At 55.4% G+C, this 26,994-nt stretch overlaps 5 protein-coding genes and 5 pseudogenes across 5 annotated transcripts, besides 12 other annotated features; all 10 read left to right on the top strand.

Moving 5' to 3' along the window:
• Positions 1–58: part of a sequence feature (heterozygous, Esmeraldo-like haplotype) that runs on past the window's edge.
• Positions 59–17,359: a sequence feature (areas not merged during assembly with more than two copies in the genome that could not be assigned to a particular haplotype).
• Positions 552–643: a sequence feature (A-rich).
• On the top strand, positions 850–1,812 carry Tc00.1047053509979.350 (mucin-associated surface protein (MASP), putative; the record flags this gene model as incomplete). Its single annotated transcript, XM_815703.1, has 1 exon — positions 850–1,812. One exon carries the CDS (start codon positions 850–852, stop codon positions 1,810–1,812), a length of 963 nt encoding a protein of 320 aa, XP_820796.1.
• Positions 2,553–4,040, top strand: Tc00.1047053509979.330 (annotated as a pseudogene).
• Tc00.1047053509979.320 (trans-sialidase, putative) lies at positions 5,624–7,972 on the top strand (the record flags this gene model as incomplete). The annotated part of the gene is made up of 1 exon (XM_815702.1): positions 5,624–7,972. The coding sequence occupies one exon, from the start codon at positions 5,624–5,626 to the stop codon at positions 7,970–7,972; it is 2,349 nt and encodes a 782-aa protein (XP_820795.1).
• On the top strand, positions 10,540–12,312 carry Tc00.1047053509979.290 (annotated as a pseudogene).
• On the top strand, positions 13,874–14,356 carry Tc00.1047053509979.281 (annotated as a pseudogene).
• Positions 14,432–15,100, top strand: Tc00.1047053509979.270 (mucin-associated surface protein (MASP), putative; the record flags this gene model as incomplete). The annotated part of the gene is made up of 1 exon (XM_815701.1): positions 14,432–15,100. One exon carries the CDS (start codon positions 14,432–14,434, stop codon positions 15,098–15,100), a length of 669 nt encoding a protein of 222 aa, XP_820794.1.
• Tc00.1047053509979.261 lies at positions 15,882–17,282 on the top strand (annotated as a pseudogene).
• Positions 17,360–18,180: a sequence feature (haploid, Esmeraldo-like haplotype).
• On the top strand, positions 18,011–19,948 carry Tc00.1047053509979.249 (annotated as a pseudogene).
• Positions 18,181–20,635: a sequence feature (areas not merged during assembly with more than two copies in the genome that could not be assigned to a particular haplotype).
• On the top strand, positions 20,214–20,984 carry Tc00.1047053509979.230 (hypothetical protein, conserved; the record flags this gene model as incomplete). The annotated part of the gene is made up of 1 exon (XM_815700.1): positions 20,214–20,984. The coding sequence occupies one exon, from the start codon at positions 20,214–20,216 to the stop codon at positions 20,982–20,984; it is 771 nt and encodes a 256-aa protein (XP_820793.1).
• Positions 20,636–21,451: a sequence feature (heterozygous, Esmeraldo-like haplotype).
• Positions 21,025–25,403: a mobile genetic element.
• Positions 21,185–21,206: a sequence feature (AT_rich).
• Positions 21,452–24,786: a sequence feature (areas not merged during assembly with more than two copies in the genome that could not be assigned to a particular haplotype).
• Positions 24,787–26,328: a sequence feature (heterozygous, Esmeraldo-like haplotype).
• Positions 25,144–25,193: a mobile genetic element.
• On the top strand, positions 25,680–26,342 carry Tc00.1047053509979.200 (mucin-associated surface protein (MASP), putative; the record flags this gene model as incomplete). Its single annotated transcript, XM_815699.1, has 1 exon — positions 25,680–26,342. The coding sequence occupies one exon, from the start codon at positions 25,680–25,682 to the stop codon at positions 26,340–26,342; it is 663 nt and encodes a 220-aa protein (XP_820792.1).
• Positions 26,329–26,994: part of a sequence feature (areas not merged during assembly with more than two copies in the genome that could not be assigned to a particular haplotype) that runs on past the window's edge.

Genomic DNA, 26,994 nt, shown 5'->3' with positions numbered 1-26,994 from the left:
CCAGCGGTCCGGGTGAAAACTCCGCAGCGGAGGGGACTCCCAACGGCACCCCGCCGTCTGCTGCCGCGGTGGCGCACGGAGACAATACCAACACCACCGACACGGCCACCAGCGAGGGAAATCCTACGGCGGCAGGCATGCCGGCTCCACTTTCCTCTGCGCCCACAACGAAGGCGCTGGAGAGCAGTGCGGGAAATGATGCCTGCTTCCATGACATCCGTCTGCATGCCCCGCTGCTGCTCGCTCTGGCTGCGCTTGCGTACACCACTCTGGGCTGAGAATTTTGTGTGGGCTGTGCGTGCCAGCACTCAGCCGCGGGGACTTGTGCGCGTCTATTGTTTTCCTAAGTAATAAATACGAAAAAAATGATGATTGTGTTTTACTGTTTTTATTTGCATTCGCTGTCCTGCTGTGTGCTCCTTGCCGCTCCCCGCATCCGTCACGTTGAGCGCATCCCAGACAGACTCATATGCATGGCACGCACACAACTGTTTGCGTGGAGCCACATTTGAGGATGGGTGCGTGCGCGCTGGAGCCATACTGTGCAGCCCTTTGTTTTGCGTGTTTTTACTTTTTTTTACTTCATTGCTGTTCTTTTACCTGTGTTTTATTTCTAATTGTGTTTTTGTGTGTTTTTCTGTTTACTTGCTGCGGGGCGTTGTGTGTTTTTGCCCTTCCACTGCTTCCAACTGCCTCATGGTGTGTGTGCACTACCGCTGCTGGGCTGCTGCCATTTGTGGCTGTGCGGTGGCTGTGCGTGGTGTAGCGGCCGTGTCTATACTTTTGCTTCCGCTCTGCGTTGACGTGTTGTTATTTTGTGCTGAAGGCTACACGCAAGTGACAGGAGTGATGGCGATGATGATGACTGGCCGTGTGCTGCTGGTGTGTGCCCTCTGCGTGCTGTGGTGCGGTGCCTGCGGTGGCTACGCGTGGTTCTACAAGGAATGTGGAAGCGGGGAGGAATCTTGCATTAATTCTAATCAGTACAAGGGTTTATATAACAGTTCATTTCGATCTTCATTTTTGGGTGAAACGAATTCAGCATCGGGTAAGATTGATTCTTCCACTGGTTCGACTGGAAATGGCGGTGACAGGGCAAGAAGTGGTGCAGACGGAACTAAGGGCTCCGCAGGACACGCACCGAGTGGAGGTAGCGAGTCCCCTCCGGCTCCATCCCAGCCGGCGTCAAATACACCTGGCGACCGTTCTGCGTCCAACGAGCCCTCTGACACATCTGAAGAGGATCCTGACTCCGCCGTAACCCTTGGGAGTGGTGGAGGTGGAGGCCCAAACACAGTTGTTGGTACTCAATTGGCTGTTGGTGGGGACCTTGCCAGCGACCATCAAACACCAGAAGACGGAGACACCGACCCCGATGTGTCTCACGCAGCATCGGAGGACGGTGAAGACACCCACAGCCCTCCCACATCACCTCCAGACAAAAAGACCGAAGAACCCAAAGTAACAAAAGAAGGAGAAGAGGGAACAAAAAATACAAGAGAAGAGGCACCAGCGGTATTGACGACGAAAGAAGAATCGGAAGGAAATCCAGAAGCAGAACCAGGGAATGAACAGCGCAGCTCCGCGAATGGCGTGTCAGAGCAGCAGCCAGAAGCAGCACAACAAGGCGAAACTGAAGATGGTAATACGACGGAAAAAACACCAACACCAGCAACAGTCGCCGCCGCTCAAGCAGGTGCCACGAGGACGCCTGACGAGAGTGACGGCAGCACCGCGGCCTCCCACACCACCTCCCCTCTTTTTCTTTTTCTTCTTGCGTGTGCGGCTGCTGCTGCGGTGGTGGCCGCGTGAGAGTGAGGGAGAGAGAGCCGTGCACCGCCCGCACACAAACTCGTCCTTCTCTCTCTCTGTGTGTGTCCCCTTGCATGGAATCTCGCCCTCACCTCAGCCTAATAAGCACACACATAATTTGTTCACGTATTTGTGAATGCACACCCATGCAGGCCCGTTGGTTCTCTCTTTTGTACCACACGCACCGCTGCCGTCCTGCCTGGCTGCATGGGCGGAGCACCGTAACTGTTTTGTTTTTATTGCATTGAGTGGGCGACCTCTCTCTCTCTCCCTGTGTGTGTGTTTTGCTTTACGGGAGCAATGAGAGTGTGTGCTTCGGTCGTCCCACGCTTCGGCTTCTTGTTTTTTCTTTTCTTCTTTGAGTCTCTGCTCGTGTTGTGGTTGAGTGCACTCATTCCACCCTTTTTATCAGTGGCTTGCATTGACTGCGGGCGTTTAAATCTCCTCTTTGTGTTCTCATACCGTTTCTTTCTTTTTGTAGAGGTGCCAGCCTCTTGCATCCTCGTCAGGCCATTACGTTTTTTCTTCCACATACGCCATGCGTCGGTTGATCCACGTTGCCCCGCGGCCTGCAGTGCTGCTGCTTGTGATGATGCCAGCGATGTGAATTGCCGGCGGGTGTCCTGCTCTCATCCTGACGTATCCCTGTTTCCTTGACGATGCGGTGCGTGCCGGCGGCGTGTGGGCGTCCCCGGGTGTGGTGGGAGACGTGCCTCTCGGAGCGCAGGATGCGTTGCAGGTGTGCAGCGTCGTTTGGAGGGACCGATGGGTGCCCGTCCGCATCAAGGCGCCAACAACGGACCCGTGTGACAGCAGGAGGCACTGCGGCTTCTCCTGGTTTTGCACAGCGAATGCATTGGACGGCGCGTTTGGCTGCAAGAATGGTGCTCTGTCGTCTGCGCACGGGAACGCTGTTGCCGAGGAGGTTTTCCCTGCTGCTGTCAAACTGCATGCGGATCGTCTGCTCGTCCAGCCACTGGAGCGTCCGTTGGTTGTGCCGTCACTCGCCACTGGCAGTGTTTGCAGTTGGTTCACTGTGCCTGCTGAGCATCGTTCCGCTGGTGCTGCCAATTCTGACATGGTGCAGTGCGTGGCTGCTGCGCCGGGTGGTGTGTGGGCACTGCCGTGCGCCACGCTGGAGGATGGCCGTCCCGTCGCTGGCGCCATGAACATTGCCCGGCCGTCTTGTTTCACGGACGCCTCGCCACCCGCATCGCCGCGCACCTGATGGCCCATGCTGTCGGGTTTGCCTGCCCGCACATGGCAGGCCGCGGCATGGTGAGGAATGCTGCCTGTGTGCGTGGCGGGGCGCTGTCGGTGGTGGTGCACTCGACGACTGCCGCGATGGCAGCGAGGGAGCACCACGACTGCGACGACGTTGATGGCGTGGAGCAGCAGGATGACGATGGGGACGGGAGGACGCTGGAGTCGCACCGGTCGTGGCGCCACGCGAGGGATGAGTGGATGGCGGCGATTGGGGGTGCCGGCGACTGCGCGGAGCTGACGCTGCTGCATTGGCTGCCCTGGGCTGCATGAGGGTGAGCAGGGGGATGACGGAGCCGATGCGTTGGTGCGGGAATTCGTGCTGTGCGCTGCAGCAGCAGAGGAATTGCTCTGCACTGAACATGAGTGAATATCCCCACATGCTGTGCGAATTGGGCGTACCCGTCGAATGCTGCGCGTCGGATCTGTATTCCAGTGGCTGGTGTTTGGGGAGTGTCCACAAAATGTCCGCAGAACGCCCGATGGACAGCTGCCTCATCATTGATCCCGCACTGGATGTGAGGGATGCTGACGCTGTTATTTGGCGGGGAGAATGTTTGTCTGCGATGCCCGGGGATAGGCTCTCTTCGTGGTGTCCGGGCACGCTTCCCACGAACACGACAGATGCGAGGGACCCGGAGGAGACGTATCTGAGTGCTGCCATGCATGCGGCATTGGGGTGCCTTGTCATGCAGGTGCGTCTTAGAGTGGTCGAAAAGGGCGGCGTCCGTTGGGTCCCATGCACGGACGGGGCGACGATTGCGTGGGCCACTCGACCGCACGGTGAGGGAAGCGTTGCTTGCCGTGGCCACGCGCAGGTGTGCACGATATCCGCCACCAGCGGTAGCCTACTTCCGGTGGTTTCGTGGGACGGCGAGGAGAGGGTGTGGAGCAGGACGGTTTCACCGGCATCTACTGGACAAGGATTGCGAGGGGGCATCCGTCCCCGTTGCGGAGAGAATTGATCCCGGCCGCGGCACCCACACAAAGGATTTTGTCACGGCTATTCCCGAAAGGAATTTGTTGCTACAGGAACCATGGCGGCCTTCTGTGCTGCTTTTGTTGTTGGAGTGAGGCACGGGCGAAGGAAACTGCTTGCCGCCCCGCTGTTAACAGTTGTGCGCATCACTGGTGCCATGCAGCTGCGGCCTTCCGAAGTGTGTGCACAGCGGCGGTATATCGCTTTGCTTGGTCGGCACGACTGCGCTGTGGCGGGGATTGCTGTCCTTTGCGTCGCTAGAGCCTCGCTCTCCGTGGCGTGTTGTTGTGGTGGATGTGCCACACCTGTCGACCAACACGCGGCGACCCAGCCGTGGATAAAGAGTGACCGCTTATCATGGCCAGTCTTTGAGTATGCACACATCTGTAATCTCTCATGGGCGGAGCCGTTTGCCCACACAAAACAGAGGGGTGTGAATTGGTACCGACCTCATCGCCGCCGACCGCGATGCTCGCTTGCCCCGTGTCCGAGCCGCGGTGTATTCCTCGCTTTGTGTTTCTGGGAGCGGGGATGGCAAGGGTTGCGTGTGCCCTTATATCCTTTTTTGCTGTCTCGGCCGGACCAGGCATATGATGGGAGAGGCTCTATGCCGTGCGTGTGGAGGTGTGCGTGTCGGCTCGCTTCTGCGCTGCTTTTTTTTTTTTTTGGTGTTGTGTGTGCGGCACCGATGTTCCTGCTGTGGGTGGCGTGGGGACTCTTTTTGCCGTATTTGTTGTTGCGGACTGCGTCGCGTTGGCGATGATGTGCGTGGGTGGGGGCTGATCTCGCATGATGCGGGGAGTTGTGTGCGGCCCGCACGGCACATTAGATGCTGTTGCGAGCGGTAGCTTCTGGCGTGGGTGGCCGCGCTGACGTGCTGCCATGGTGCGGCATCTCGCGAGGAGGGAGGACGGGAGCCCGTGATTTGAATGTTTCCGATGTGTTGTGGGCGTGATGTTGGCAACGTGCGGCCGATGAGTAGTGTGGCATTTTGGGTGCCTGGGACATGTGCGGATGGATTCTTGCTTAGCAGTTGCAACTGTCGACGCATCACTGCGGCTGTGGATACGTCGACAGGAGAACCTCGGGCTGTGCGGGGTGATGTGCGCCAGCGGCGGAGCGGGTGCGATGGAGGGACACGAATTAAACGACGGGCGGCAGCGTGTCGGTGATTCGAAGGGCCGTTGTGCTCTTTTGCATTCCGCTGGTTGTTTTTTTCGTGTGTGGGCGTCGCTCAGTGTGTGACGAATAATTGCCCACCCGCCGTGACTCCTGCTGCTGGTGGTGGCAGTCGCTGTGTGTTTCCGGTGCACTGTTCTTCCGTCTCCTGTTCCGTGTGTCTGTGTGCGTGAGTTGTTGTTGTTGGGAGTGACTGCGGCGGGGATGATGGTGCCACTTACTGTGGATCGGTGGCAGTGCTTACTTTTTCACCCATATTTTATTAGCCCGTTTTTCTTCATTTTTTTCACTCTCTTACGAAGAAAGCAAACAAGCGCTAAACGCTACTGTGAAATTCGAAGGCTCTGAAAGGACCAACAGCACACACACCGCCCACACACACATATTTATATGCTCTCACGTGTTGCTGCTGTGAAGGCACCCCGCACACACAACCGTCGCCGCGTGACCGGATCCAGCGGAAGGAGGACAGAAGGAAGGGAGAGTGAGCAGCGGAGGCCCAACATGTCTTGGCACGTGTTTACTTCCGCGGTGCTGCTCCTCCTCGTCGTGATGATGTGCTGCGGCCCCTGTGGTGGAGCTGCACTCGCGGAGAACAGTGCTTCAGGGACAGCACAAGGTCAGGGAAATTCACCGAGTTCATCTCTCGGGTGGAGAGATGCGAAAGGAGAAACATTGAGTTTGCTCCGTGTTCCCAGTCTTGTTGAGGTGAATGGTGGCGTGTTTGCCGTTGCCGAGGCGCAGTTGAAGGAGGGAGAAGGCGATTTCTTTACTGGGATTGCCTCGGAGCTCCTGGAGTGGACCGATAAAGAATCAAAAGAATTGGATACAAATAAACTGAAGACACAAGTACTGGAGGAATGTCCTGCCGGAAATAACAGTTGTGCCTCTCAAACAGGAGCTCAGGAGGCTTCTGCTTCCCAAAGCCGGACAAAAGTACGTGTGAGCCGGCCAACAACAGTTGTGAATGGGAGTCGTATTTACATGGTTGCTGGAAACTACAGTTTTGAAGTTACTGGAACTGCTGGTAACACAGCCGCAGCAGCTAAGTGGGGATTTTTTGGGTCTGTGGGAAGAGTCAGTAATGATGGGAGCAGCGGTAAAAAATTTTATTGGAAAGACGCTTTCGTTATCTCGTTGACTGATTTTGAAAAACACGAATCCTTGACACGGCTGATTGGCGGCGGTGGATCGGGTGTTAAGATGAAGGACGGTACGATTGTGTTTCCCGTGGAAGGCACGAAGAAGGATGGAAAGGCCGTTTCGCTGATCATATACTCCTCAGCCAATGAGAGTGGGAATCTGTCGAAGGGGATGTCTGACGGTGGCTGCAGTGATCCCTCCGTCGTGGAGTGGAAGGAGGGAAAACTCATGATGATGACTGCGTGTGATGATGGCCGCCGCAGGGTGTACGAGTCCGGTGACAAGGGGGATTCGTGGACGGAGGCACTCGGGACACTCTCGCGCGTGTGGGGCAACAAACACAAGGGAAATGAGAAAGGCGTTGGGAGCGGTTTCAGCACAGCGACGATTGAGAACAGGAATGTGATGCTCGTTACTGTGCCGGTGTATTCAAACAGGAAGGGAAAAGAAAGGGCTGAACTCCATCTTTGGCTGACGGACAATACGCACATTGCTGATATTGGGCCGGTATCCGGTGATGATGACGTTGCCGCCAGCTCCCTGCTGTACAAAAGTGCTGGAAGTGGAAATGATAATAATGAGAATTTGATTGCACTGTACGAGAAGAAGAAAGGCGGTGGGGAATCGTCACTCGGCATGGTCTCTGTGCGTCTGACTGCGCAGCTGAAGCGGGTGAAGGAGGTGGTGGCGACCTGGAAGGAAGTGGACGGCCGTGTCTCTCAGCTGTGCCCCTCTAAAAGTCCTGCGAAGAATCCCTCAACTGGCAATGACTGCAGCGCTGTTAAGATCACGGATGGGCTGGTTGGCTTTTTGTCCAAAAACTTCTCTGGTAACACATGGAGGGACGAGTATCTCGGGGTGGACGCCACAGTAAAGAAAGGAACGAATGGGGTGGCAACAGGGTATGGGGATGGAGTGACGTTCCGGGGAGCGTGGGCGGAGTGGCCCGTTGGCAGTCAGGGGGAGAATCAGCTGTACTACTTTTCGAACCACGACTTCACTCTTGTGGCGACGTTGTCCGTCCACGGTGAGCCGAAGGGAGATACCCCCATTGCATTGATGGGTGCGACGATGAATGACAAGAATCCTGTGCTCCTGGGACTGTCGTACGACAAAGAGGGGAAGTGGCAGGTGCTGTGCGGTGGCAAAACGACCAAGGAACTCCGCAGTAATTGGGAGCCAGGGACAACACACCAAGTGGCCATTGTGCTACGGAACGGAAAACAGGGCTCCGCGTACGTCGATGGTCAGCGTGTGGGAGATGCGTCATGTGAATTGAAAAACACGGATTCGAAAGGAATCTCACACTTCTACATTGGAGGGGATGGAGGCAGCGCAGGGAGGAAAGAAGGCGTGCCTGTGACCGTGACGAATGTCCTGCTGTACAACCGCCCGTTGGATGACAATGAGATCCGCGTCCTCAACGCAAACAAAATTTCTATTCCAAAGCTGACAGATCTGAAAACATTGGCGGCAGGAGCAACGGGTGAAGGTACCGCTCGTGACGGCGGGGCACATGGTGGCAGCACTGTTTGCGGAGGCGGACTGCTGCCGCTGCTCCTTCTGCTTGGATTGTGGGGGATTGCCGCTTCTTGAGGTGTGTGTGGCCTCTGCGTGGAGCATCTCAGCCCTTCCCCACCACCGACGCACACACCCCTGGTAGTGGATTACTCTCCGTAAAGGAAAATATTCATGTTTTTTTTTTTACTTTTTTGTGCGTGTTTTTTTCTAATCTCTCATCCTTCCTTTTTGCTTTTGGGAGCAATCAATATGGACGGTTTTTCTTTTCTACTCTTCCCTCTTTTAATTGTTTCTTCTGCACTCTTCCTGTGAGGGGTGCCGTGTGTTTCCCGCCCAACTGCTCCACTCGCACACCCACCGACACGCTCATGACGACGGCCCTGTGCGCCTCGCCTGCTGCACGCATGAGGAGGGGCCGCGACGAACGGCGCGCTGAGGGAGCCGTGACGTGTGGGCGTGCGACGAGGGCCGGTGGGGCGGAGCACACATTTCTTTCCCTCTTGTTTTCTTTTTTTTGCGGCCAGGGCTGGCAGACACCCGCAGCGCCACACACACACAGCCACACCCTGCCGCCGTGTTTTTAAGACCTTTTGCTTTGCGCGTGCATTTCTCGCGCCGGCAGTCCCTTCGGTGTCGGCTTTGTGAGCATTTCTTTTCCTCCGATGTTTTTTTTTTTTGCTGCGCTCACTCTCCCGATGGAGTGGCACGACCGCCGTCGTGTCTGCGTGCTTCTCTCAGTCCCCCACACACACACACGAGTGACTGAGCTCTGCAGGCCGCACTCACACGCCGATGGGAGGGCTGAGGGGAGCAGCAACACGCAGATGACCCCATGAAATATAAACGACGTGCGGACACACAGAGGGTCAGACGGTTGAAAGACATTTAAATACGTTTTTAGATTTTTTTTTGGGCAAAATATATGCAGACAGTTTGGTGTGGCCACACGGCAGCCGGCAGCTTTTTAAATTTGTGTGGAACAGTAATGGATGATTTCCTTTTCATTTATAATTATTTTGTGTGATGGGGTTTGTATAAGATGAAGGAGAAAGCTTTTTTTTTTTTGTTTTAAACAAATTTTGTGTGGGTTGCCGCTGCTTGGGCTGCAGTGCAATCATGAGTTTGGGCGGTCTTCTTTTTGTTGTTTCCGCCATGCGTCTCCGCTGCACGTTTTATTTTTTGCGTCTCTCCACATACTCTGCTCTCTTTTTTCTACTTCTTTGCTTTGTATTTCTGCAGGCACACACAACCACAACCACACAAGATGCACATTGCAGTGGATTAATGCTCCTTTTGTGGTGCATGCTGGCAGTTGCGTGTGGCGGCTATTGTCTTCCTCCGTTGCCATGAGGAGAAGGGAGGAGGGAGAGGGAGTGCGCAGCCCGAGTCTCCTTTCCTGCGGGTGTGGAGCACCGCGTGTGACTGCGTTGAGTTGGGCTCCGTGTCTCATTGAGGGCGGGATGGCTGGAAATTTTGTTGCCGCGTCATGGATGGATGAGGGTTCGCTTGCGCGTGTGGCTGTTGTGGTGGGTGCGGGTTTTTGCCATTTCCCTGGGGCTGTGGGAATGAGCTGGGAGGATATGGTGGTGGATGTCTTCTCCTGCTGCATGGTGGGTGGCTGCTGGCGTTGTGTGCCTTCCTTGCGTGGATGCCGTCTCGTGGTGTGTGAACTGTGCGGCTGGGCCTGCTGCCCTCTCCTCATGTTGTCTGCTCTCTTCCTCGCTGTATCCGCGGTGCTCCGTCCCTCTCCCTCTTGTTGCATTCTTTTTCTTCTGCCTCACGGATAAGCTGACTGGCTCCAGCGACTCCACTACGGGTGACGATGACTGCGATGATGACGGTGCGGCGCCGTGTTGGTCCTTGCGCTCTTGTGCTGCTGCTGCTGCTTGTCCGTGTGCGTGACGGCTGCTGGGAGTCCTGGAGATGTATCTGGTGATGCGGATGCGGTGGTTGTGCGGTGGATGTGTCGTGTGCTCCGAGTGACGGCAGCCTGAGCTACCGCGTGCGCGTGTGCGTGTGTGTGTGGGCGTGGAGGAATTGTTCTCCTGCCAGTGCTGAGGCTCAGTATGAGAATTATACTTTCAGTGGCTTTGGTGTGCACATGCATGGCAGGAATGGTGTGCTGGGTGCTGTGTTTCATGAGGCCAATGCGGTGCACACATGTAGCAACTGTGCTGCCAGCTGTGCAATGAAAGAGGAAGGGGCCACCGTTGCCTCCACGATGAATGTGACGACACATAAATACGCCGGCCCTTATGAATTGTGGTGGCGTCAATTTTCCCCCGACGGAACCATCCATCCGCCTGCACGGAGCAGCGATGCTGACCGGACGGGCATCTGTCAGTTGCCGCCGCCCCGTGAAGGGAAGGATGACACAAAATCTGGTGGGACAACTGCGCCGCAAGTTGATGCTGAGCCGCCACGTCAACACGAGGATTGGCGACAGTCTGCGGCGGCTGACGGACCCAACACCGTCGATCCGAGTCCCGCATCCAACACGGCGACCAACACGTCCGAGACGAAGCTTGAGCTTGCTTACGTTTAAAATATCAATGTGGCTCCGACACCATCCGAAAGAAGTCCCACGCCTTTCACCGAGCCGAAGGGGAATCCCATTGATGATACGATGAGTGGTTTAATAAATGTTGAGTTGCCGCGGGGAGTCGATCTATTTGTGGCGCAGACGACGCTGGTGCAGCCGAAGGATGGGATTGTTCCAGTTACGGCGAGGGATTCATTTGCTTCACTCTCTCTCGTCAGTGCTGGTGGAGTAATTGCAGCTTTCTTTGAAGGTCACATGGATGCCGAATATCAAGGTGGTCAATTAAGTAAGCCCTTTTCTTCTGATTTTGTTGCGGGGTACATCGACTCCGCGTGGAATTGGTCCACTGTTTTTGGTGAGGTCAATAAAAGGATACATGGAGGGCACACACTGTGCTTGGTGCAGCGGAGGGAGAGGAGAGTTTGGGTGCTGTGCTCCGCCCCACAACAATCACGAAGGGCAACAGAGTGTTTCCTCTTGCGGGAAGCTCTGATGTGTCCTACGAAGGTGGGTGTTGGAGAGAGGGCGGCTTGGAGGTGAAACTGGTTGTGGGTGATGTCGCGAATCCCACGGGTGGCAAGCAGAGTGGACGGATCGAATGTGGCGACCCCAAACCACTCTCGAAACTGATCTCTTCTGCTTCTCACAAGGTGAGTGGACGGAGTTCATTGCTTCTGGTGGCGCAGGTGTTGTGATGGAGGATGGCACGCTTGTGTTTCCTCTGATGGCGGTGGATGAATCGGAAGACGTTTACTCCATGATCGTGCATTCGACGGACAACGGCAGTATCTGGACGCTCTGTGAAGACATTTCCCCTGCGAAATGCCTTAACCCCCGCGTCACAGGATGGGAGGGATCACTTCTCATGATTGTTGACTGCGAGAATGGCCAGAGGGTGTACGAGTCGCGTGACATGGGGACAAAGTGGACGGAGGCCATCGGGGCACTCTAAGGCGTGTGGGTCAACGCCCGATCAGGAGTCCCTCAGAAGGAAAGCCTGCATGTGGATGCCCTCATCACCGCGACCATTGAGGAAAGGGAGGTCATGCTGTACACTCAGAGGGGGCACGCCTCGGGGAAGAAAAGGGCCACTGCGCTCTGCCTTTGGGTCACGGACAACAACCGCACGTTTTCTGTTGGACCGGCTGCCGTGGACAATGCTGCGAATTGGATGCTAGCCGGCAACCTGCTGCACTCGGATGGAAGTTTGCATCTTTTACAAGGGAGGGGCAACTGTGAATGCCGTGTCATCTCACTTTGCCGCCTGACGGAGGAACTGAGTGCAATCAAGTCCGTCCTCAGTACTTGGACGCAAAAGGGCATTTTCTTCTCCAGCTTGTCTATACCCACGGCGTGGCTGGTGGCAGTTTTGTCCGGTGCGGCCAGTGATGACAGGTGGAACGACGAGTACCTTTGCCTGAATGCAACGGTGACGAATGCAGCGAAGGCCAACGATGGGTTACAAGTGACGGGACTTGAGTCCAGGGCAATATGGCCCGTGAACACTCGGGGTGATGAAGTGCGTCATGTATCTTTGAGCCACTACTTCACACTTGTAGCGTCGGTGACCATCGAAGAGGCCCCGAGCGAGAAAACTCTACTGACTGCGATGCTGGCGGACACTGAGTCCAATCATACCGTGGGACTGTCGTACAGCCACAAGAAGAAGTGGGAGACGACGTTCGAAGGCAAGACAACAACACGGAGCAGCACTTGGGAGCCGAGGAAAGAACGCCAAGTGGCACTCATGCTGCAAGGCAACAAGGCCTCTGTGGACGTTGATGGTCGGTCGCTGGGGGAAGAGGTGCCGTTAACGGGCGAGAGGCCACCTGAGGTCCTGAGGTTTTGCTTTGGGGCGTGCGGTGGGCACTAATCTCATTTGACGGTGAAGAACTTTTTTCTGTACAGCCGCCCACTGAACTTCACTGCGATGCGTGCACTCAAGGACAGGGTCCTCGCTCCGACGAGAGAGGCGGCTCCGAGACCATCTGAGAGGGTTCGAGTAGTTGACAGCGTCAGAGAGCACATTGCTGGGGATATTACAGAAGGGAAATGAATGGGCACAACGCCCCTGGACACGAATCCCCACTACAAACAGTCACCCTGCAGGGTCTGGAGCGGCGTGAGTCCCGACGACCGCCTCGCCCTCTCCCAAAGACGTGAAATTGATACTGCGTGACTTGAGCGGTAACAATACCGTGCGTGTGTGTGTGTCTTGTGTGTTGCTGCTTCTACTGGGATTGTGTTTGGGGGGTGGCAGTCTTCTGAGCCACAGAGTGTGGATTTGCGACTCCTCACGGAGAATACGTGCCGCATTTTTCGTCCTTTTTTATGCCGCCGTTTTTATTTATTTTTTAACGTTTTACTGTTTGTTGATTCTTTCAATGTTTTTACTTTTCAATGTTACCTTTAATGCAGTTTATCTGTTATAATCAGTACTGTTGTTTTTTTCTTTACGCGGTGTTCGGTTGATGAATACCGTGATGAGTGATTTGTTTCCCCCTCTTGTTTGATTTTTTCTTTTGCCCACAGACGGTGCCGGCCTCATTGCTGTGCGTCCCACGGACTGCCCGAAAGGAGGAGCGGAGGAACAGGCCGGATGCCGCAATGAAATGTGAGGAATGTTGTGTGGGCTGGTGGAACGGTACCGAACACTTTTCTTTAATTTTTGTTGCGCAGGCAATATTTATATACAGAAACACAAGGTCGCTTCTATTGCGTTGCATGGCACATGAAATAAAATTTCTGCCGAATTAAATTTCCCTAATTGTTTCTTTTGAGGGTCATGCCGGACTCTCACTTTTTCCTTTTCTTTGGTATCTCACCGCAGCGTGCCTCCATTGTTACCGTATCCACTGTCGCTGTGTGTCTCCGTGTCCCGTTGAGTGTCCCTCTGCTGGCCGTGCTGTTGACATGCCCCCACTTCTTCTTTCCTGCTAGAGGCACTGATGGTCCGCGACGACGATTGTTTGTGTTCCCATTGCGATGGCACGAGGGTGACTGGGCGCCGGCCTGCTGAGCGCACTCGGAGGGGAGCGGATGGTGTGTGCAGTGCGTCACTGTGAGTCGTTCTGCCAATCCGTCGTGGCGGTGAGAACTAAAGCGCAGCGCCGTGGACTTGGATCCGCCCGTCACTCTCGTTGCAGCCGTGTGTGTGCTGAGCGCATGGCTCTATCTTGTGGTGCGACGTGGATGGCATTGCTTTTGTTTGTGCCCTTGTGCATGTGTTGTGCGGCGGGCTTCTCTTCCCCATGACACCGTTCTTGTGCGTGGGCGAGTGGAGGGAGCGGAGGTGTGATGGAGTGAGGGTGGCCGTTGTTTCCGCACATTTGGATCTTTTACAAAAGTGGCACTTCTCGGCAGCCTCTCGCAGCACCCAGGCCGTGGATTGAGAAGATGTGAGGGTCTGCTCCAAGCACAAGGAGGGCACCGAGATGCAGTTCATGACGGCCAACCTGATCCGCGGGTGGTTCCAGCGCATGGAGCACGTGCGCAAGTACTTGTTGGGCGTTGCACTCATCATTGGGGAGGAGAGGCGGCACGACATTGTGGCGCTGTGGGTGTTCCGCGGCCGGGGCATGCCGGCGATTGTGGAGGACGTGGAGGACACGGAGCTGTTCGACTGGGAGGAGGTGGCGGACGTTGCGGCGCAGCGGGAGCGCATCACGGACTACCTGTGCTGTAAGGGCCCGACGATCCCGAGGCCTGTGCTGGAGGGGCGTGTGTTGAGGCGAGCGTGGCGTGCCTGTGAGGGACTGAGGAGAGAGAATAACGGTAATAGTAACTGTGGGGGTGTGAGGAACGGTGCACGGGCGAGGAGCACTCCTTTTTTTTTGTTTTTGTTGTCGAGCGGCGCCCACCCAATTGTTTTTGTGCGTGACTCTCATCGCTGGATGGGACGGTGCGTGGCTGTGTGACTTGTCTCTCTTTGCTTTCTCTGCGTTGACGTGTTGTTAGTTTGTGCTTAAAGCTACACGCAAGTGACAGGAGTGATGGCGATGATGATGACTGGCCGTGTGCTGCTGGTGTGTGCCCTCTGCGTGCTGTGGTGCGGTGCCGGCGGTGGCTACGCGTGGGATTTCAACAACGATTCGTTGAATGAATATTATTACGGGGCAAATGGCACTTACTGTAAAATCTTTCCCAAAATGTATTCTTGTGAATTGAAAATTAATGCAAGTAAAAGGGAAAAAGCTGCCTCACAGGCGAAAGCCACTCAGAGCGGGGAAGGGAGTGGTCAATCGAGTGCCGGTGGTTCCTCTGGGAGGCAGGACCAAACTTTGGAGGAAGGTGGTTTGGATCAATCGGAAGGAGCCACAGGCCCACAGGCACCACAACCGCCGGGAGAGGGAGGAACAGAAACACCAACACCAACGGTCACCGCTGCTCATTCTGCTGATGGGCAGGACAACAGTTCGGAGGAAAGTCATTTGGGTCAACCGGAAGGAACTGCAGGCGAAGGTACACAGGCATCACAGCCGCCGGGAGAGGGAGGAACAGAAACCCCAACACCAGCAACAGCAACAGTCACCGCCGCTCAAACAAGTGACACGAGGACGCCTGACGAGAGTGACGGCAGCACCGCGGCCTCTCACACCACCTCCCCTCTTTTTCTTTTTCTTCTTGCGTGTGCAGCAGCAGCTGCGGTGGTGGCCGCGTGAGAGTGAGGGAGAGAGAGCCGTGCACCGCCCGCACACACACTCGTCCTTCTCTCTCTCTGTGTGTGTGTCCCCTTGCATGGAATCTCGCCCTCACCTCAGCCTAATAAGCACACACATAATTTGTTCACGTATTTATGAATGCACACCCATGCAGGCCCGTTGGTGCTCTCTTTTGCACCACACGCACCGCTGTCCTCCTCCTTGGCTGCATGGGTGGAGCACCGTAATTATTTCTGTTTTTACTTTTCATTGCTTTGAGTGGGCGACCTCTCTCTCCCTGTGTGTGTGTTTTGCTTTACGGGAGCAATGAGAGTGTGTGTGCTTCGGTCGTCCCACGCTTCGGCTTCTTGTTTTTTTATTTTTCTTTGAGTCTCTGCTCGTGTTGTGGTTGAGTGCACTCATTCCACCCTTTTTATCAGTGGCTTGCATTGACTGCGGGCGTTTAAATCTCCTCTTTGTGTTCTCATACCGTTTCTTTCTTTTTGTAGAGGTGCCAGCCTCTTGCATCCTCGTCAGGCCATTACTTTTTTTCTTCCACATACGCCATGCGTCGGTTGATCCACGTCACCCCGCGGCCTGCAGTGCTGCTGCTGCTGCTGCTTGTGATGATGCCTGCGATGTGAATTGCCGGCGGGTGTCCTGCTCTCATCCTGACGTATCCCTGTTTCCTTGACGATGCGGTGCGTGCCGACGACGTGTGGGCGTCCCCGGGTGTGGTGGGAGACGTGCCTCTCGGAGCGCAGGATGCGTTGCAGATGTGCAGCGTCGTTTGGAGGGACCGATGGGTGCCCGTCCGCATCAAGGCGCCAACAACGGACCCGTGTGACAGCAGGAGGCACTGCGGCTTCTCCTGGTGTTGCACAGCGAATGCATTGGACGGCGCGTTTGGCTGCAAGAATGGTGCTCTGTCGTCTGCGCACGGGAACGCTGTTGCCGAGGAGGTTTTCCCTGCTGCTGTCAAACTGCATGCGGATCGTCTGCTCGTCCAGCCACTGGAGCGTCCGTTGGTTGTGCCGTCACTCGCCACTGGCAGTGTTTGCAGTTGGTTCACTGTGCCTGCTGAGCATCGTTCCGCTGGTGCTGCCAATTCTGACATGGTGCAGTGCGTGGCTGCTGCGCCGGGTGGTGTGTGGGCACTGCCGTGCGCCACGCTGGAGGATGGCCGTCCCGTCGCTGGCGCCATGAACATTGCCCGGCCGTCTTGTTTCACGGACGCCTCGCCACCCGCATCGCCGCGCACCTGATGGCCCATGCTGTCGGGTTTGCCTGCCCGCACATGGCAGGCCGCGGCATGGTGAGGAATGCTGCCTGTGTGCGTGGCGGGGCGCTGTCGGTGGTGGTGCACTCGACGACTGCCGCGATGGCAGCGAGGGAGCACCACGACTGCGACGACGTTGATGGCGTGGAGCAGCAGGATGACGATGGGGACGGGAGGACGCTGGAGTCGCACCGGTCGTGGCGCCACGCGAGGGATGAGTGGATGGCGGCGATTGGGGGTGCCGGCGACTGCGCGGAGCTGACGCTGGCCGCATTGGCTGCCCTGGGCTGCATGAGGGTGAGCAGGGGGATGACGGAGCCGATGCGTTGGTGCGGGAATTCGTGCTGTGCGCTGCAGCAGCAGAGGAATTGCTCTGCACTGAACATGAGTGAATATTCCCACATGCTCTGCGAATTGGGCGTACCCGTCGAATGCTGCGCGTCGGATCTGTATTCCATTGGCTGGTGTTTGGGGAGTGTCCATAAAATGTCCGCAGAACGCCCGATGGACAGCTGCACCGTCATTGATCCCGCACTGGATGTGAGGGATGCTGACGCTGTTATTTGGCGGGGAGAATGTTTGTCTGCGATGCCCGGGGATAGGCCCTCTTCGTGGTGTCCGGACACGCTTCCCACGAACACGACAGATGCGAGGGACCCGGAGGAGACGTATCTGAGTGCTGCCATGCATGCGGCATTGGGGTGCCTTGTCATGCAGGTGCGTCTTAGAGTGGTCGAAAAGGGCGGTGTTCGTTGGGTCCCATGCACGGACGGGGCGACGATTGCGTGGGCCACTCGACCGCACGGTGAGGGAAGCGTTGCTTGCCGTGGCCACGCGCAGGTGTGCACGATATCCGCCACCAGCGGTAGCCTACTTCCAGTGGTTTCGTGGGACGGCGAGGAGAGCATGTGGAGCAGGACGGTTTCACCGGCATCTACTGGACAAGGATTGCGAGGGGGCATCCGTCCCCGTTGCGGAGAGAATTGATCACGGCCGCGGCACACCACCGAAGGACGTAGACACTGCTGCTCCTCAGAAGCACCCGTCGCCAGAGAAGAAGTGGTTCCAGCCAGTACGCCCTGACAGACCGCAAGAATCTTCTCTCGGCTGCAGGGACCGAAGCAGCGAGACGGACGGCGAGCAGGACACGCCTCCGACTCTCGGTGATGACACTGTTGCTGCTGCTTGTCCCTGTCCGCTGCTTCTTCTGCTTGCCTCTGCTGCCGCCGTGGCAACACTCTATGGATTTGCGGTGTGGTCGGCGTTGCGCTGCGAGGCGACTGCGCTTCCTCCTGCGTGGCCCGCGCTCAGCATTGGTTGCCTAATAGGAAAAACATCCATTTCAATGGGTCCCGTTCTCCATATGCATGTTCCGTGTCCGCTCTGTTTGACTCTGTGTTTGTTATTTGGGATATGTCTGGTGCATGGTGCTTCTTTTGTGATGGTTGTTGATGCAAAGTCATCTTATGGCCCTGTTTCATTGTTTTTTTGTTTGATTTCTGAGGCACACACACCGGTGCAAGTGGAATCTGCGCACACAAGGCACACACACGCGTATCCAAGCACATTTTCTGTGTGACTTCTACTTGACATATTATGCGGGGCGGGTTGGTGCGAGCAAGGCCGACGGAAGCGGGCGGCTGCGTGAGCCCAGCAATGGCGTTCGTGGTTGTGTGCGGGATTATATCTTTCGCCACATGCTCGACGCCGTTCATCGATTGTTCAAAGTTCCTGTCTTTGATGCCCATGCTGCGTCTGCGCTGAGCTGCTCACTGCGTCTCCATAATCTTATGGAGCACGGCGTGACGCTGCTTGAGGACCCCATGACACCGCGGCAGCCGATTATGAGCAGCCCAGCGCTCTACTTTTTTGCCGTGGAGGATGCGTCTGTGAGGCGCGTGGCTGCGGATTGGATGGCAAAGGTCCCGCACATGGATGCACACATCTTTTCGCTGGGGTGGATTCCGCATCGCCGCTCTCAGCAACTCGCGTGGGCTCGGACAGCGCCGAGGGTGATGAGCTTTAAGGAAATGATGTTAGATTTTACTGCCCCTGAAGTGCTGGTGTTCCACCCCAGGATGCAGAATGGGTTCCCTCAGCTGCTGTCGCCTCCGACTCGAGAGTCCGTTTTGGATGTTGCGGCGTCACGTCTTGTGGCGGCTTTTGACGCCGTGAACAACAGTGTGCCTGTTATTCGCCACCACAACAGTGGCAACATCTGCCATGGGGTTGCCGGGACCTTTTTTGAGGTGTCTCCAGGCACTGCCACGACGAGCAGGATTTCGCTTAGGGGCGCAGACAGTTGCGGCAACCCGGTGCGGATCCTCGTTGATTGAGGCTTCGAAACGGTGACGCCGCTGATGCACCAACGCACATGTCAGTGTCTGCTTGATGACCTGATGCCGCTGGAGAATAACGTGTATGAGCAGACCTGTAGGAATCGTCTGGGTGTGGACTCGAAGCGGCAGTAATTGATGGATGAGGAAGATGTATACTGGCGCTCGTACCGTCATTGTTTTCTTGCGCATTGCGTGGAGGAGCTTTTGGTGGCGCTGAAAGAACTCGACGCGGATCACCCGAGATTGATGCATGGCGTGGAGCCGAAGGCCAAGCTTGCGGAGTTGAGCAGTGCGGTGCGGGCTCCGCCGGAGTTTCTGGAGAGGCAAGCCAGACCGTCGCTGCACATCGATATTTGCGAGAGGCTTGTGGCACAGTATCGGGAGAAGCGACTGGCGGAGGTGTGAGAGGTGGAACAAGACATCGCCGTTGGGCACAAACCCCTTCAGGAAAAAACTGAGCGGCGTGCGGCGCCTGACGGGGGATGCGGCGATGCCCCGGCCAGTGCGACTGCGTCTTCTCCTGTTGCTTGTTACTGCGAGCGGCAGTGACGAGTTGACGGAGGCCAAGAAGCAGCAGCTGACCCAAGACGGTGGACTGACGCCCAACGCCCATTTGTTTGCGAACCTCGAGCATGTGACGAGGAGGGCCGGGAGCGTGCGACGATACAGCACGGCGTCGGTGCAGGGCGGACGGAGCACGAGTGATTCTGCTAGCAACGCCGCGACGGACGGGGATCCCTTTCTGAAGCAGGTCTACATGATTATGGAGACGGACAGGAATAGGACGCTGCGGGTTGAGCTGTTGTTGGCATCGATTCAGCGCGATCATTCGATGAGGCCAAATGGCGCGAGTGGTGAACAAAACAGTGGAGCAGGGAAAAACGCCGGGCCATTTCAAGGGTGTGGTGGCAAAGTGGAGAATCATCCTGATCTGGGTGGTGGTGGCGGTGGTGGGACGATTGCCCTCACAACTTCTCAGCGGATTGTGCTGCTTGTTTTGTGTGGTGTGGCCTGCAGCGAGAGGCGCTCGGTCCATGAGGTATCCAAAAGGTATGGCCGTGAGGTGGTCATTGGGGGAACCTCGCTGCCGCGTCCTGAGGCGTGTTTGTGCAGGGACTTGGCACCCTACGGCGAGACACGCACAGGAATGCATCGGGGGAGGAAGAGTGGGACGCACACAAACACACACGATTGCGGGTGTCTGTGGGGATTGTGTGCGCTTCTTCCTGCATTCCGTTCCTCTCCATGAAGCGTTTCATACGATGCGCGTGTGTGTGTTTCAACAGCTACGCTGCTTGCCTTTTACCTTTGTATTCTCACGTGTGCGGTTGCGGGCCATTTCCATGCAACTAAGAAGTTGGACAAAAAAGGAAGGACGCTTGTGGAGCATGCGCCCGTGGCTTCAGTGTTCATTCACTGGTGCTGACTTTTCTTGCCGGGCATTTGTGCACGCTTTTCCGTCCAATGACTTTTTTTTTTTTTTTTTGCACAGGAAGTGACAGGAGGGCATTCGTGAATGCTGCGGCGGGCTGTTGTTGCCCTTCGACGGGACGCGCTTAACGGCGGCAGCTCGATGACTCTGGGCTCAAAGGGAATGAAGCTTTCCCCGGATCCTCACCGCAGGCGCATGCCGTGGACGGCCGCAAAGGAGTATGTTCCCGGTGTTGTTCTTAACGCCAAGGAAAAGATGGTGTTGGATGGCGTAAAACTGGTGGATGTGGAGTGCGTTGACCGTGCATCGCAGGTGGATCCGCTGGAGGCATTGCGGGCGACCGTGGCCACGTACGAGTACAATACATCCACCGGAAAGAACATTTTCCAATTGGCCTCTCAGGTGGAATTTGATGGCCGCGGGCAGCGGTTTTACCGCAAGGAGTGGCAGGAGGGGACGTACGACAAGTATGTCACCCTTTCCGCCATTGATTTTAATCGCGATGGAAATAAGGGAACTGCTTACGGTTACGTGACGTTTCACGGCGAAACCACGACAAGACCGGTGCAAATAGACTTTGCGGATGTTCCGGGGTGGCACATGGAGTTTCGGGTGGAACGCGCTGTTCCTTTTAACGCGATCGTTCCCCCACCCCCAAGTATCGGTACAGACGTCCCTGTCGATCCGCGTTCCTATCGCCTGAGGGCATATCCGTTTTACGATGCGCCAAATCCCCCAGAGTTCGTGGAACGTCTGTTGAAGGACCGTGGGGTGATTCCGGACTCTCCGGTAGAGACGACGGAACTCCCCAACGAGTCGGAGGGAAGCGATGACACAACGCGCCGCAAAAATTAATAGCATTATTACTATTATTTCTGTTGTATTTCTTTTTTTTGGGAGCCTGTGAACAGGACGTTTACGAGGAAGACTGGTTACCTGAATTAATACGTTTCTTGATAAACCGATGAATATATTTCTTTACAATTCTCTTTTTTTATTATGAATTTTTGACTGACCGCGACTGAAGGAATCAGGGAACTGTTAGCGTTCAGACGATTTATAATTATTTTTATTTTTGCGGTCACACGGGATCCCTGCAAGCTGATTGAAGGAAATGACAGTGCTTCATTTCACACGGCGACGGGGTGCAGCGACATTGGTGCCCGCATGTTGGACTTGGTTCGCCAGCATGGCGATGTCCAGGTGTAGCTCAGATTCATTGATGAGCACGGGCCGTTGGATGCGGTGGTAACCGCCGCTGCAACAATGACAGGCCTACGCTTGGTTTCAGCAAAGATCGCCAAGCACTGGGAGGATTCGACCGTTGCGAGCACTTGGCGAACCTCCGGGCGTGTCAAGTACCAAATCTCGATGTTCAGTTGCTCCTGCCCATCGTCTGGGGGCGGCTTGGGGGTTGGGGACCAGCAAGGGCTGATCATTGCGGAAAGGTAGATATTAAACTCGGACTACACCCACGCCGTTGCGGGCGTTCATAATCGGAGCGCGCAGCCTTACTTGCAGGTGGAAGAGGCGCATACTTAATTGTCGGCACGCGAATTCCACATTGCGGTGGCCAGCGGCCTTTTTGCGGAACGCGGGGACGCCGTGTCAACGAGAAGCGCCCACCTCTCGGAGAGGGCCGCCAGATGAACCCCCACTAACGCATGCACGACGGTGACGTAAACACACGGCCACACCAACCGCATCATTTGATGCTGGGAGCGTGCCAGCATCCACGTTTCCCCAACGCACTCTCACGGGGGAGAGACGGCGGGTCAATACCCGAACGTCTCACGGCGATTCTGGGGAGAACACATTTTCCTGTCTTGATGCCTCTGCCTTCCACAACCTTCATCTTTGGGCGCACATTCCGGTTCCGAAGAAGAGGAACTGCATTTTCTTGCATTCGACGTCAACACTTGGGCCCCGCGTATTTGGAATGAGGGCATCTCCGGTGTCCTGTTCGACCTCCGATGCACATACAGTTATTGCTGGCACCAAATGGACGCTCAGTTTCAGCCTGCCTTTGACGATTTGGTATCGTGCAGGCACGCACTGGAGATAGATCGAGAGCCCACCGATCAGTTCATGGATTTTGGCAGTGCCCTACCGCAGAACATCCGGATGCAGATCGCGATAAAAACCAACCCCAGCATATCCCGCTCTCCACACTTCGTGCCCGCCCACCCACGAAAAAACATCGATTGTTGCGACGTCAGTTGTGTCGTCTTTGTGGACACGACGCGTCTACACGCAATGTCCTAGGTGCTTCCAGAAGGAATGACTCGCAGCGCGGTCGGCCGTCAAAGAGCGGTGAGAAGCTTCTGACTGCTTGCGAGGGCGCACGGAAACAGCCCCATCCATTCCACCAACTCCGGCTATTCCGCACAGGCATCGCACCGCACCGCCGACGCTCCACCCGATCTTTCAAATTGCCCGACGCAATCGTCGAGAAGGGCAATGGAGCTTATCCGCCAACGACGCTCGACTGTGGTACGACGAATCACCGACATCCCCGCTTTGGGCCAGCTATATGAGGAGAGCAAACGAGGTGGCTCGATAAATGTGTGTGCCGTCAAAGTGGGAGCAGAGAATGTCACTAGCAGGCGATTTACAAGCTTTTGCCGCACGCACGAACAGCCGATGAACAAGGAGAGCTGCGCGGCCTTTTGATGGCAATATTAGATGTGGCACCATCGACCTGACTGCAGTACACCAGGATGCTGCGGCCCATGTTGCAAATGGATCGAACCCCACTGGACATGATGATTCTGGGGCTACAAAAGATTGCGGCGCGATGGGAGACGAAACAGGCGCGCCCCTTGACAAAGGAAGAGATGAATGAACATATCCGCAGCCGGACCGATTGGAAGGAACGTGTTGTTTTTCGACTTGCGTGGATAACGGCGAGTCGTTGGTCCGAGATTGCGGCCTTAACTCCCAACAATTTTACAATGGAGTCGGAAGGGACCTTAATTTTGGATTGGACCGTGGCGTCAAGGACGGCGAGAGCGGATCCACACCGCGCCTCGCGGTTCGTGAGGATGCGAGGGCAGGACGCGTTCGACATTATAAAGCCATTCAGAACACTTCAAGAAAACGAAAAGCTCACGAATCTGACGACTGCCAAAGTCGAACGAGCTCTGGCTCCTTGGAATGCCACGGCGCATTCCATAAAACGAGGTGCGCTGAGGCACGCTGCTCAAATCGTGGAGACGCACAATTTGAACCCACACGTGATCTCGCAGTTGGCGAAGCACGTCAATCCGTTCAAACTTCCCCAGAGCACAGTTTGATATTTGTGGAAGTACACCACAGTGCTGACCCAGGTGTCGTCACTGGCCGCATTGATGTGAAGGGAGAAACTGCGGAAGGGCAGGAACCCTGGTTGAAAGCAGAGGAGCGTTTTTTCCATAATTTTTATCATCATGCTGCTACAATAACGAGACACGAGCCAAGGACGCGTCTGACCACTCCACAAGATGAACGAACCATCCCGCCACAGCAAGTCAACGTGCCCGTATTGAATACCAAAGTGGATCATGAGCCGGTTGAACCCGGCTACCTTGGAGAGACTCATGCAAGTTTGGGGACTCGTCGGGCGGTCCCCTTTCCCTCCGTCTTCCTCCTCAGGTAAAGCGCGCGAAGGCTCACGGAGAATTCCAACCGCTGACGCGCGATTATTGAGGGAAGCCGGAATAATCGAGGACGCTTCGTCCACAATAACAAGCGGCGGATGGACAAGACCTTTTTCGGTTGTGGAGGAGAAAACCACCGGTTTGCGACGACGATGGATCGCGTGGCCACGCGACAAGAACAGAGACGACCCTTATGAGGCGAATGTTCCTCTTTTACACATTTCCCATTATTTGCCGCCTGTGATGGCTGAGGCCGCTTCCTGCCTGGATTTAAAGGCATCCTTTTTTCAAGTCTCTTTACCGCGGGAGACTCGGCATCTATTTTGATGCCGCGTGGAGGACGGCACGCTGGTGGAGCTTACACGGCCCCCAATGGGATGCAAGGCCAGCCCAGAAATTCTCCAGATTATAATTACTTCGGCAATCGCCGGGGTGACGACGGTGGTTCACCGCCTCTGGGCTGCACCTCCATTGGTGCGTATCGTCGTATGGATCGATAATATACGCATCACAGGGTCGAGAAGCGATGCGACATTGTGGGAAGCCCAAGTGCTTCGTAATGCGGACGGCTGTCACGCATCAATGGGGGAGGACCGCTAATTGGGCGCTACGCAGTACACCTTTCTGGGGGTGCGGTTTGATCACTCACTCACCGTGCGGTATCCCTGAGTGAAAGGTTTGTCCGGTCTGTACGCGTCATGCCGACGCTCAATTCCTTAACCATCGCGGAGTGGAGGTTATGGCGTCACGCTGTTTGTACGCGGCTGCCATTTTTTGCACGCGTTTATGCGACTACTACTTTTTCATCAAGGCAGTGCGACGACGATTATCCGCACTTAACCGGGGAATTGTGCTTGAGACATCGCCGGCGAACCTTCCACCATCAGCGGTTGGTTTGGGCGAGGGATTACGACACATCAATGAGAATAATCGTAAGCGAATCATCAAGCCCACGGAAAAGGCATCGGCCGCCATCATCACGGATGCATCGCTCCATGGATGGGGAGCCGTTTTTATTCCAGGCTCCGGCGACGTTAAAATTGCCGGAGGAAAATGGAGGAGGAAGCGTTTTCTCATCATGCTGGCCGAGGCGCGCGCGGAGCGCTTGGCCTTATCGGCTATTTCCGCCATCTTGCCATCCACCATGGACGTTTGGATGGACAATACTTCGCTGCAGGGAGCGGCGAATAAAGGCAGATCAAAATCGCACGCCATGACGTGGGAGCTGCAACGGATACAAGGGCTTTTAGGACTCTCGCGGAATACAGGCATCCTTTGCATACGTGCGGTCTGCAGAAAACCCCGCAGATGGCATATCGCGCGGTCGTGTTTTTACACTTCAGGACTTGGCGAAGGGGTGGAACTTGCGAAGGGGAGCGGCGGTGTCTTGTGGCTGGAGGACTCCAAAGTCTGCCACGTCGTAAGTCTATATTTGCATTTCCCATCCGAATAGATTGAGCAGGGCCACAATTGTGGCTAACGGATGATATATATATACATATATACACTTACCTGGTGTTAAACTGTGAGGATGTGGTGAATCCATTCTTATTCCATTCATCCCTTTCTTGTTCCTATCGGGTTTGGTTTCTATTATTGATAAACTCAGGATTCGGTCAGCGGCCCAGAGGATTATTCCATTTTTACTTTATTGCTTTTCGTTTAGTTGTATTCCGTTTTTAATTGTTTTGTTTGTTTTTTGTGCTTTTTAATTGCTGCGGGGCGTTGTGTGTTTTCGCCCCTTTCGCTGATTCCAACTGCCTCATGGTGTGTGTGCACTACCGCTGCTGGGCTGCTGCCATTTATTAATGTCCGCTGGTGGTGTTTGTTACTGTGCCGTGACTTTTTTTTTTTCTTCTGCGTTGACGTGTTGTTAGTTTGTGCTTAAAGCTACACGCAAGTGACAGGAGTGATGGCGATGATGACGACTGGCCGTGTGCTGCTGGTGTGTGCCCTCTGCGTGCTGTGGTGCGGTGCCGGCGGTGGCTACGCGTGGGATTTTGTCAACGAAGAGATGAATGAATATTATTATGGGGCAAACGGTGTATACTGTAAAATCTTTCCCAAAATGTATTCTTGTGAATTGAAAATTAATGCAAGTAAACTCAAAGAAGCCGCCTTACAGAAGAGTACCGCTCAGAGCGGGGAAGGGAGTGGTCAATCGAGTGCCGGTGGTTCCTCTGATGGGCAGGAACAAACTTCGGAGAAAAATGGTTCTGATCAATCGGAAGGAGACGCAGGCCCACAGGCACCACAACCGCCGGGAGAGGGAGGAACAGAAACAACACCAGCAACAGTCACCGCCGCTCATTCTGCTGATGGGCAGGACAACAGTTCGGAGGAAAATCATTTGGGTCAACCGGAAGGAACTGCAGGCGAAGGTACACAGGCATCACAGCCGCCGGGAGAGGGAGGAACAGAAACACCAACACCAGCAACAGTCACCGCCGCTCAAACAAGTGCCACGAGGACGCCTGACGACAGTGACGGCAGCACCGCGGCCTCTCACACCACCTCCCCTCTTTTTCTTTTTCTTCTTGCGTGTGCAGCAGCTGCTGCGGTGGTGGCCGCGTGAGAGTGAGGGAGAGAGAGCCGTGCACCGCCCGCACACACACTCGTCCTTCTCTCACTGTGTGTGTGTCCCCTTGCATGGAATCTCGCCCTCACCTCACCCCACTAAACACACACATAATTTGTTCACGTATTTATGAATGCACACCCATGCAGGCCCGTTGGTTCTCTCTTTTGCACGACACGCACCGCTGTCCTCCTGCCTGGCTGCATGGGTGGAGCACCGTAATTGTTTTTACTTTTCATTGCTTTGAGTGGGCGACCTCTCTCTCTCCCTGTGTGTGTGTTTTGCGTTACGGGAGCAATGAGAGTGTGTGTGCTTCGGTAGTTCCACGCTTCGGCTTCTTGTTTTTTGTTTTCTTTTTTGAGTCTCTGCTCGTGTTGTGGTTGAGTGCACCCATTCCACCCTTTTTATCAGTGGCTTGCATTGACTGCGGGCGTTTAAATCTCCTCTTTGTGTTCTCATACCGTTTCTTTCTTTTTGTAGAGGTGCCAGCCTCTTGCATCCTCGTCAGGCCATTACGTTTTTTCTTCCACATACGCCATGCGTCGGTTGATCCACGTCGCCCCGCGGCCTGCAGTGCTGCTGCTGCTGCTGCTTGTGATGATGCCAGCGATGTGAATTGCCGGCGGGTGTCCTGCTCTCATCCTGACGT

Source organism: Trypanosoma cruzi, genomic scaffold, assembly GCF_000209065.1.
Source record: "Trypanosoma cruzi strain CL Brener 1047053516561 genomic scaffold, whole genome shotgun sequence".
NCBI classification, from domain to species: domain Eukaryota; phylum Euglenozoa; class Kinetoplastea; order Trypanosomatida; family Trypanosomatidae; genus Trypanosoma; species Trypanosoma cruzi.
The sequence above is the reverse complement of the archived record's forward strand: the minus strand, read 5'-3'. Positions and strand labels throughout refer to the sequence as shown.